This window comes from Ruditapes philippinarum, unplaced genomic scaffold (genome assembly GCF_026571515.1).
Source record: "Ruditapes philippinarum isolate M1 unplaced genomic scaffold, ASM2657151v2 ctg641_1_1_1_1, whole genome shotgun sequence".
In the NCBI taxonomy this organism is placed as follows: Eukaryota; Metazoa; Mollusca; class Bivalvia; order Venerida; family Veneridae; genus Ruditapes; species Ruditapes philippinarum.
Genome location: NW_026858475.1, coordinates 193183 through 205499, shown reverse-complemented (window position 1 = coordinate 205499; position 12317 = coordinate 193183). Strand labels below are relative to the sequence as shown.

The window sequence follows — 12317 nt, the reverse complement described above, 5'->3', positions numbered from 1 at the left end:
CCGTTTTAATTTTTAATATGAATTCTTAAAGCATGTTATTTAAAAAGAGTATAGACTTAACAAAATTAAGTAAAACATAATAAAACAAAACGAACAACATAAAATAATCATATATAGCTTCAATAAAGTTGAACGCATTAATAAGAAAAAAACATGGACCAACGCGGTCTCGAACTTAAAACACGTGTGGTACTTAGATTATAAACTCTTGCTTTACCCTATTGCGCTATAACGCTTTAAGTACACCTTGTTAAGAGATACAAATTAAATTGAATTCCATCGTAAAGCGTACATCACACGGAACTTACCGAAAATCTACCGAAGATTAATATAATGTGTGCATCGACCGTGTAATCAGTATGTAATTGACAGGTTAATAAAACCAAACAATAATGTTATTGTAACAGGTTTGTTGACAGTATGTTATCATAACATCTTTGTTGACAGTATCTTATTCTAACAGCTTTGTTAACAGTATATTATTGAATATTATAACAGCTTTATTAACAGTTTGTTATTGTAACAACTTCAGTATACACTTATACTTCACCTACAGATACAGTATATTATTGAATATTATAACAGCTTTGTTTACAGTATCTTATTTTAACAGCTTTGTTAACAGTATATTATTGAATATTATAACAGCTTTGTTGACAGTATGTTATTGTAACAACTTCAGTATACACTTATACTTCACTTACAGCTACAGTATATTATTGAATATTGTAACAGCTTTGTTTACAGAATCTTATTTTAACAGCTTTGTTAACAACATGTTATTATAACAGCCTCATTGACACTACCATATTGTAACAACATCATTGACAGTCTTAATTGAATCAGCTTTGTTATTAGTATCTTATTCTAACTGCTTTGTTAACAGTGTATTATTGAACAGCTTCATTGACAGTATCTGACATTGTGACATCTTCATTACCAGTATAACTGAAACAGCTTTGTTATTGTAACAGCTCTGTTAACAGTACCTTATTGTAACAGCTTTGTTTACAGTATATTATTGAACAGAACGTTGACAGTATCTCATTGTAGCTTCATTTACAGTATCTAACTGTAACAGCTTTTTTACAGCATGTGAGAGCAACATCTTTGTCAACTTTATATTTTTGTAACAGCTTTGTTAACAGTAAGGGTGTAACGGTTTACCGGTATACCGATATATATTGCAATATGAAACAAGATTGCATTTGAGAAAAATGCTATGCCACCGCATGGTTCAAATTTCATAGCTGTACACCAAAGGACAAGAAAGTAGGTCACATCATCAAAATCTAGGTCACCTGATATCAAAGTTCAATTTTACAACTAAAATTGTGCACATGGTCAAAATGTCATTGCTGTACATCAAAGGACAAGAAAGTAGGTCACTGTCCCCTTGGGCAAGGTATAATTTTGACCCAAGGGTTTAATTCAAAACAATTTTGATACAGGTCCACCAAACAACATTTCAAGTCAAATATCTAAGCTATAGCTTTCTCCCATTCAGAAAACATTTGTTTTATTTTCTGTTTTTACTATGTGTACATAATGAGAATCACTGCCCCCGGGCAGGGCCAATTTTGACACCAGGGGAAAATTTTGAACAACTTTGGTAGACGACCTATAAATGATATTATATATCAAACATCAAAGCTCTATGCCTTGTACCTTCAGACAAAAATATTTTTTATTTTTTCACTATATGTACATAATGAAAATCAATGACCCCCGGGGCGGAACCAACTTTGACCCCAGGGCTATAATTTGAACAATCTTGCCAGAGGTTCACTACACAATGTTTCATGCAAAATATCTTAACTCTAGCCTTTGTAAATTTAGAGAAGATGATTTTTTAAGTTTGTACTATATACATATAAGGAAAACTATGGCCACCAGGGGGCGGGGCTAATTTTGACACAAGAGGCAAAACTTTGAATAACTTTTGTAGAGTACCTTCAGATGATATAATTTAACAAATATTAAAGCTCTAAGCCTTGCACCTTCAGACAATAAGATTTATTTATTTTTTACTATATGTATATATTGAAATCAATGACCCCAAGGGCGGGGGCAATTTTGACCCCAGGGCTATAATTTGAACAATCTTGCTAGAGGTTTACTACACAATGTTTCATGCAAAATATCTAACCTCTAGCATTTGTCAATTGCTAGAAGAATTTTTTTTGAAGTTTTTACTATAATTTTTTACTATATACATATAAGGAAAACCAATGACCCCCGGGGCGGGGCCAATTTTGACCCCAGGGCTATAATTTGAACAATCTGGGTAGAGGTCTACCAGACAATGCCTTATGCAAAATATATAAGCTCTAGGCCTTTTGGGTCTTTACAAGAAGGTGTTTTAAGTTTTTACTATATGTACATATAGTGAAAATCAATGACCCCGGGGCGGGGCCGATTTTGACCCAAGGGCTATAATTTGAACAATCATGGTAAGGGTCTACCAGAAGATGCCTTATGCAAAATATCTAAGCTCTAGGCCTTTTGGGTTTTTACAAGAAGGTATTTTAAGTTTTTACTATATGTACATAGTGAAAATCAATGACCCTCGGGGCGGGGCCAATTTTGACCCCAGGGCTATAATTTGAACAATCTTGTTAGAGGTCTACCAGACAATGCCTTATGCAAAATATCTTAGCTCTAGGCCTTTTGGGTCTTTACAAGAAGATTTTTTAAATTTATTCTTATAATTCCTTTTGGTTGCCATGGCAACCAGATTTCTGCATGGAATGAAATTCTTTGAACAACTTTGGAAGCCCTTCACCCAAGGAACAATCCTGCCAAGTTTGGTTGAAATTGGACTAGTGGTTTTTCACAAGAAGATTTTTTAAGTTCACTATATAATCTATATAACACACACACAAACACACACACAAACACACACACACACAGGTGAATCGCTATATGCCACCGCATCGCAGATGCTGCGGTGGCATAAAAATAAATTTCGTACCGCGGTACGATTTTTGGAAAACCGGTATTTTATAAAAATCATAATTTTCAATTAATTGCCTTCTAATTTTGTACAAATTTCACATAAAATCTTTAATTGGCGAATTTTATTGGCGCCAACGTATGATAAAAGTATCCGACAACCAGTACACTTAAAAGTCAATAAGCGGCCGCATAATTTACATAAGCGGTCCAGATGTGAAAGGTCACACGCGACTAGTTTTGTTTATCAAATTGTGTGACACTTTACTTTCTATTTATTCCTTACATTTTTATTAAGTTTCTACTAAAAAATATATACATATAATAATAATATATAAATGTTACTCCATTTTTACATCAAAACATATACACGACAATACGTATTGCAATATATTGCAATACGCTTCAGCAAAATGGCAATATATTGCAATACGGTTTTTGCTGTATTGTTACACCCCTAGTTAACAGTAACTTATTGTAACAGCTTCATCAACAGTATCTTGCTGGTTACAGCAGCTTTTATCATGTGACCTTTTCCTTCGTTCTTAAATGTCATTGTTAGTTGTTGTTTTACAAGACAGAAATGGAAGTTATCATGCAATTTTGTTGTTTGTCAATGTCTTGCAATTAATGCAACCACTAGTCTTGCATGCACAAAACTGGCTTTTACGCAGTTTAAACATTTATGAGAGAATGGGAGGGAAGATGATGTGTGACAAGATACATTTACTGGTAATGTAAGTTCCTGATACAGTGTTTTTATATAAATGGGAAGCGTTGTATTATTACTTTACAACAGCTTTCAGTACTGGATGTTATAATTACATTTACAAGTCTATATTTTGAATATAAACAGCATTTATTACATTTCTTATGTGAAGTTATTTAAGTAGTGTTTTTGTCTGAGCTGGAAGTAGAATGAACAAAACTGGATGGATTTTTTAGTCTATTTTTTAAAAATTCAAAATTGACAACTCATTTATAATAAGTGATATAACGTAAAATTGTATTGGGCTTTTCTTCCATCATTTGAGTTTTGAGTCACCAAAACTTAAGAAGTTGCAACATTGTGACACATGCTATTTGAAAATTGTTACGTTAGAAGTTCTTGTTGAATACTGTATTTAATTTTGTCAAATTACTTTTAATTTGTGTTTTTTTTAATTTATGTTCAAATTAAAAATTTAGAATTACAATAAAATCTGGCATTCTTTTTCAGATTTTTTTTAAACACAAAGATGTAAGCTACACAAACTGATTTTCTAAAACTGGAAACGACTTCTGAATGACATTTTCTTGGTGCAATGAAATTTGTTCCAGCAATAAAATTTCTCAGGAATTTGTTTGTGACATTTAATTGTGTACTTTAGTATGTTCATTATTTTAAAATGACAAAACATAAATTTTAAACAAGGGAAGCACAACTTAAAACCTGGAAACTTGATCTGCAAAAGAAATCTTTCAATATTTCAGGCATGTACGAACACCTTCGTAAAAGTTAACTAAAATTTTGTTCCTTCCAGGTCAGTTAATCATATTTATTCAAACTGACATTAGCGGAAGGGCTTGCATTTTAGAACACTAGAAATATGTCAATATAGGACACTGATGCCCCCACTTCATTTTCTCTCGGGCATTTAACATTCAAGAACATTAGAAACATGACAAGTGTTTATTCAATAAGTAATATATACTGAACACAACAGTATTATAACTAAAAGGTTACACACACCAATGGATGAGGAAACTATTGTTCTTGATCACACAAGTATTTTTTGCATCATACACACCTTGACCTAATGACCTCAAATCTATAGAGGTCTCCTATAGGCCAGGGTCAAAGTCCCTACAAAGTTTCATTATTTCAAAGTTATTGATTAGAGAAGGAATTAAGTTCAGGGTGTACTTGACCTTTGATCATATGACCTCAAAATCAATATGGGTCATCTACTAGTCATGACAACCTACACACTAAATTTGAAGAGTGTAGGCCGAAGTGACTGCAGTTATTGGTTGGACAAGCTTTTAATGGTCAACCTCACAATGACCTTGACCTACTGACCTCAACTAAGGATGTGTCATTTTATAGACATGATCAGCCTCAATACCTCTTCTTTTATTATTGGTTGAACAAGCTTGCAGTGGCCAAAGCCACGGTGAAATTGACTATTTAACTTAAGACCTCAATTATCAGTAGGGGTCATCTACTAGTCATAACTAAGGACCAAATCTTAGGCTTAAGTGTTCTCAAGTTATTTGCCATCATGGCTATGATGACCTTGAACTTTTACCATCAATAGGGGTCATCTGCTAATCATGACCAACACCCATATTTAATCTTAGAACTGTTGGCAAAAGCATTCCCTAGTAATTGTTCAAACAAGGTGTTAGTAGTAAAGAGCCATGTTAAGCTTCACATTTGACCTACTTACTTCAAAACTGACTAGTCTTGAGCAATGTCACTACCATAAGTAACATAAACCATGGCTTATTCCTTCTTAAGTTATTGATCATACAAGGTAGATGTGATGTATATATGTATGAATGTACGTATGTATGGATGTACATAAAGACAGACCGACTCCATCACAGTAAAAACTAAACATTAATTAAATAAAGTAACATAAACATAAAGGCAGGGTGCTGTTTATATTTATATTTGAAACTGGCAGTACAATCTGCTTTTCTTATTTTTTTACTGTCTTTGCAAGAGATATATATCAAAAATCTTAAAAGCTTAGAGTAATGAAAAGATATTGTGGGGTTAATTACATCCACATGTGGGTGACTTTAGGAACCCTGAATCGTACAAAAAATTTGACTATTTTGTTAAGCTAACAACCCTATCATTGAATTACTATTTCCTCTGAAATTTTCAAGGAATACATTAATGATGGAATTTACAACAAAAAATAACATGACAATTTAATAATGCAAAACATGACTCCAAATTTTCTTGGAAAGTTCATTTAATCAATATTAAGTTGGTTCAATTTTCTAGATTTTAAATAATTCAATCAAATTACAGAATAAATGGCTTGAATGTCATTAGATCACAATTGTAGTCATTACCATACATCTGTTGATGTTTACAACATGCATCAGTTTTACATGTCTTTTATAATATATACTGGTAAATATATTAGTATATACAGTATATATGAACTTATGAAGGATGTTTTCTGTTACTAACCAATTTATACAAAATATGTAATAATACATTTAGAATAAATATACAAGCACCTACACCTCTTGTACAAACTACCCTATGTAATCTCATAAACCACCAATAGCATTTTTAGTGTTCTAACATCAATATCAAATTAAACACAAATTTTTATTTATTTTCTTTTTTTTGCAATTTTTTTTTGGTAGGGGGGGGGGGGGTTGTCATATTTCCTGCATAACAAAGCAGTAATCACTAGTATCTCCACAAGTGACCCTTTACTAATCCCACATGATTAGCAAGAGACAAATGACCATTAAACTTAATGACCGAAATCAATCATCCTCCCTTGCCCGAGTATAAAAAATTTGATGCTCTCCCTTTTCAGCTAATCAAGCAGACATAAGTATTTATGTTAATAAGAATAATGATGTCATGAGCACAATAAGCAAATTTATCTTATATTATCGTATTTTCTGTATATAACAATCATTAAGGTCCAATGTAAGGGTTTAAATTTAATCGACTCTCCTCAGAAATCACAACTCTCAAGATCGATGTATCTTTATCTACATTCTTCATGTATTTCATACAAGCATTAACAACATTTAGATCTAATATTGTTTATTTGCATATAAATTTGTTACATGATTTTTTTATTTATTTTTTTTTTGTATTGAAAAATAGTCCAGTAAGTTTGTTAAAGCCTGTCAAACAGAAATAGATACTGGTAAAAATATTCATTTGTCCCCAAAATTTCTTGAAAAAACAAGCCTTGATCCCTAAAATTCTGTAAATTATTCAAACAATAGCAATCACAAAAGATATTCTAACAAGAGCTGCCACAAAACAACACACTCTATTTTTCCATTGCTTTGCAGTAAAAGCAAGCAGTTCACAAATATGGGATGAGTCTTTTAAAAATCCATGAATAAGTTTGTGGTCATGGTAAGTGACCTTCATGCCCTATGCATAGCTCAACAATTTTTTAAATAGTTCAGCTGAAAATCTATGTGCATTTTTCAATTTTCTTTCAGCTAGCAATACTTACGTCATACATAATCAATGTGTATAATAACAATCTTACCTGTCAGCTATTCCACCGGGCTGTATATCTTGTACATATATACTAGGATCTCCTGGATTTGCTACAACACTGAACCCCAAAGACTGTTTCTCCGGCTTGAATAGCTTTATAGTCTCAACCTCTCTTCCCCTGGCAGCCATATTAATCACCTTTTCAAATTCATCTTTATACTCCGGTGTTGTTTCGTAAGGAAAACTTGAAGCTTGGTTTATTTCTGGTTCGAAAGCTGTATTTGTTAGACCTGTTGACTCAAGTTGAAGCTCAGGCAGAAAATTAAACTCGTAACCATCTAGACCTTGGCTTTCATTTACCTGCAAAATAAAACAAGACACTTACTTGAATATCATTGATAAACTTTGATAACTTAAATTGTGTAATTTAGTAAATGTGACACCAATATTATGTTGATATTGCAATACAGAGTGTCACTCTAACCATGACCTCAAAATCAGTAGGGGTCATATATTAGTCATTACCAAACTTTACACCAAATCTTAGGTCGAGGCCATTGTGATCTTGACCTTTGACCTACTGATCTCAAGATCAACAGTGATCATCTTCGTCAAATTTAGGCATATAATTACTTTTCAGGCTACTGGTTGGATAAGAATTATAGTAGATGTACATACTTATGGGAGAACCACCTGATGACAGTATACTTCAACTTTATTAAAGAGGAGCATAATAAATAAACTGCAAACATATATGAGCCGCGTCACGACAAAACCAACATAATGTGTTTGCGACCAGCATGGATTCAGACCAGTCTGTGCATCCGCGCAGTCTGATCAGGATCCATGCTGTTCGCTTACAGACCCTATAACAAGTAAAGAAACTGATAGCGAACAGCATGGATCCTGATCAGACTGCACGGATGCGCAGGCTGGTCTGGATCCATGCTGGTCGCAAACCCACTATGTTGGTTTTGTTATGACACGGCTCATATTCAGTATAAACCATCCACATCAATATTGAGGTACATGACAATGAATCTTACGTTTATCTATGATAAAATGTTCAACAACTCTAACACAAAGTCCATAACAGGTCTGCCAGAGTTATTTGTTATCATCCAATAAATACAGGATATTGAATGAGTGTAAGTTCATTACAAATTATTGTAAAATAGTTTAGGAAGTTTAGAGGCAGAGACTTGCATAATATAATTTTATTCAAGAAGTTCAATAGTAATGAACCTACACGAACATTATATAATCTATTTATTCCAAAATAAAGTCTGTTTGAAGTGAAACAAGAGCTGTTGGTAGGACAGCAACGCTCACCTATTCTTAGTGCTTGATAGTAACAAAAATGCTTGATACAGTTACCTCCTCCTGTTTACAGGTTGGGGTAATGATGGTAAACAAGTGTGCAAAGTTTCAAAGCCATATGTCAATGAACTTTGAAAATATTTGAGGTATTACAAAAACTTTAACATAAATTCTTAGTCGAAAAAGGGGCATAATTCTGTCAAAATGCTTGATAGAGTTACCTCCTCCTGTCTACAAGTTGGGGTCATGATGGTGAACAAGTGTGCAAAGTTTCAAAGCCATATGTCAATGGACTTGGAAAATATTTAAGGTATTACAAAAACTTTAACATAAATTCTAAGTCGAACAAGAGCTGTCGGTAGGACAGCAACGCTCGACTATTCTTAGTGCTTGATAGTAAAAAAAATGCTTGATACAGTTACCTCCTCCTGTTTACAGGTTGGGGTCATGATGTTGAACAAGTGTGCAAAGTTTCAAAGCCATATGTCAATGGACTTTGAAAATATTTGAACTATTACAAAAACTTTAACGTAAATTCTAAGTCGAAAAAGGGGCATAATTCTGTCAAAATGCTTGATAGAGTTACCTCCTCTTGTTTACAGGTTGGGGTCATGATGGTGAACAAGTGTGCAAAGTTTCAAAGCCATATGTCAATGGACTTTGAAAATATTTGAACTATTACAAAAACTTTAACATAAATTCTAAGTCGAAAAAGGGGCATAATTCTGTCAAAATGCTTGATACAGTTACCTCCTCCTGTCTACAGGTTGGGGTCATGATGGTGAACAAGTGTGCAAAGTTTCAAAGCCATATGTCAATGGACTTTGAAAATATTTGAACTATTACAAAAACTTTAACATAAATTCTAAGTCGAAAAAGGGGCATAATTCTGTCAAAATGCTTGATAGAGTTACCTCCTCCTGTCTACAGGTTGGGGTCATGATGGTGAACAAGTGTGCAAAGTTTCAAAGCCATATGTCAATGGACTTTGAAAATATTTGAACTATTACAAAAACTTTAACGTAAATTCTAAGTCGAAAAAGGGGCATAATTCTGTCAAAATGCTTGATAGAGTTACCTCCTCCTGTCTACAGGTTGGGGTCATGATGGTGAACAAGTGTGCAAAGTTTCAAAGCCATATGTCAATGGACTTTGAAAATATTTGAACTATTACAAAAACTTTAACGTAAATTCTAAGTCGAAAAAGGGGCATAATTCTGTCAAAATGCTTGATACAGTTACCTCCTCCTGTTTACAGGTTGGGGTCATGATGGTGAACAAGTGTGCAAAGTTTCAAAGCCATATGTCAATGGACTTTGAAAATATTTGAACTATTACAAAAACTTTAACATAAGTGGTTACGCCGACGCCGACGCTCGGGGTACTACAATAGCTCTACTTATTCTTATCGAATAGTCGAGCTAAAAAGAACGATTTTTCATTGACACTCCACTCCCTTAATGTAACTAAATCTATAGAGGATATTTGTTTAGTTCAGTGTAAGATCGGAATATATTTCACCGAGTGAGCACCAAAAGGTATATTTCACGAGTGGCGCAGTCACGAGTGAAATATGAACTTTTGGTGTTCACAAGGTGAAATATATTTCGATCTTACACTAAACTAAACAAATTTTCTTTTTATTATATGCAAAGAAACGTTTTAAAAAGACATTAAACCTAACACTGAATGAAAAGCGCGCCAAATAATAATAAAACGTGACGTCATTGACGACGTCACGTCATTAAGTTGGTACCCAGTACTGTGCACGCTGGTATTTCACTGAAACAACGTAACGGGCTTAAATTCAAAACAGTGAAATTATCAAAGTGGTAATTTCACTGTTTTAAACAGTGAAATTACTAGTTTTATATCACTGATATATTTCTATAAACCACTGAAAAGCATGTAATAACTAGAAATGTGTCCATTAGGACACAGGTGCCCCCACCGCGCCACTGTTCTGTCAATCTTTTTACTAAGTCAAGGGAAATAACTCTACAAATAATGGATAAATCCACAAGCGAAACCCCAGGTGCAAATCTAAATATGCTGAGCAACCTACCCATAAGGTTTAATGACTATGTCAAATCCTTTTTGAGTAACTTGCGACACAAGTTGAAAATTGCAAAAATTTTCTAAGTAAAGGGCAATAACTCTAAAAATTCTAGATAAATCCAGACAAAAATACCTGGTGCACAACTGCACATGCTGATCAATATTCCTGTAAAGTTACATGACTCTAGGTCAAATACTTTTTGAGTTACGTGGGACACATGTTGAAAATTGCAAAATTTTACCAAGTCAAGGGCAATAACTCTGAAAATACTAAAAATATCCAGACGAAAATACCCAGGTGCACAACTACACATGCTGATCAACATTCCTGTAAAGTTTCATGACTCTAGGTCAAATACTTTTTGAGTTACATGCGACACAAGTTGAAAATTGCAAAATTTTACTAAGTCAAGGGCAATAACTCTGAAAATACTAAAAATATCCAGACGAAAATACCCAGGTGCACAACTACACATGCTGATCAACATTCCTGTAAAGTTTCATGACTCTAGGTCAAATACTTTCTGAGTTACGTGCGACACAAAAGTGAACGGACGTACGGATGGAAGGACGGACGGACAAGGGTAAATCTAAATGCCCGCCACTAATGTGGGGGCACAAAAATCTCTAATGATCTAAATTGGAATTTAAACTATCAAGTAGAAAAGGTGAGTATAGGTCTGAATATATCTTATCGGTAACGGTAGTTTATAAATATTGAACAATGCTAGAATTTTCAGGAAGGCAATTAAAGCTGCATGCCACCAGATGAGTCAAAATATTTCAAGGAAATTAAACTTGAGAAATATATACTACGATTCTAAGAAGAGTAAAATTATTTTAGTTTCCTGTAATAATCTAGATGTTATGTGCGATAAACAATTGAAGTATTTTAATCAGACATAATGTGTTTACTAGAATTGACATGCTTGCATTTGGAAATGAGCATTGCCATTACAAAGGAATATATTTAATTAAACACACAACATAAACTGGTCTGATTCTTCACTAATTGATTGAGTCACAACTACTAGGTTTCATTGAGGTACTGTACCTGTTCAAGTTCCTGTATAGAGTCTTGTAAGACCAACAATTGTCGAAAGAGTGGACTCTGCAGCATGCATATGAGGGAACTGATGTCATCATCTTGGGTGTGATCCCCAGACTCCCACAGCATTGTTTGTAGATGATCCAAACATTCAGCTGCATGGTCACTATCTATTGTTTCATACAAAACAAAAAATTACAATACATTTATTAATATAATCTTAACTAATATCAGATACTAATATAAAAACAAACAAAATAATGTAAATGAAATTTAAACCATTATCTTTGTTTAAATTATTAATATAAAACAATGACAATCAATAATCATTGCCAGTAACAATTTATCACAATTGTTTACAGAGCAATCATTTATCAACAAAGTAAATATGACCAAAACAGGAACAAGTTTACATCTTTGTAAAAACTACACAATCATATATATGTAGTAATACAGCACAGGTAAGAAATCATGTTAAAATAAATGTAAACATGGACATTGACGTTCATATTTGGAAGTTGGCTAGAAAGTATGTAATGGTAACCAAAGCTCAAGTTCGTAACAGTGTTTACTCTTGTTAAAAAATTTCTTTGTCAAATCAGTGTGATTTTCTGATTTAATATATTTCTATTTTAGAATAACACATTATGGAAGCCAAATAAAAATTATATTTAACCAAATTGATAAAACATAAGATAATATGGCTTAAAGGTTCAACAGGCAAATGCTAGA

The 12317-nt window shown here is 33.2% G+C and overlaps 1 protein-coding gene across 1 annotated transcript in view; it reads right to left on the bottom strand.

Annotated features, from left to right (window-relative positions):
* LOC132753279 (multiple PDZ domain protein-like) overlaps window positions 1–12317 on the bottom strand; it is a 207260-nt gene that overhangs the window by 184307 nt on the left and 10636 nt on the right. The window contains exons 3-4 of the mRNA XM_060743733.1: window positions 11592–11755; window positions 7209–7519 (exon numbers count right to left, since the gene is read on the bottom strand). Coding sequence (XP_060599716.1) covers window positions 7209–7519; window positions 11592–11755 — 475 coding nt within the window. The remainder of the gene's footprint in view (window positions 1–7208; window positions 7520–11591; window positions 11756–12317) is intronic.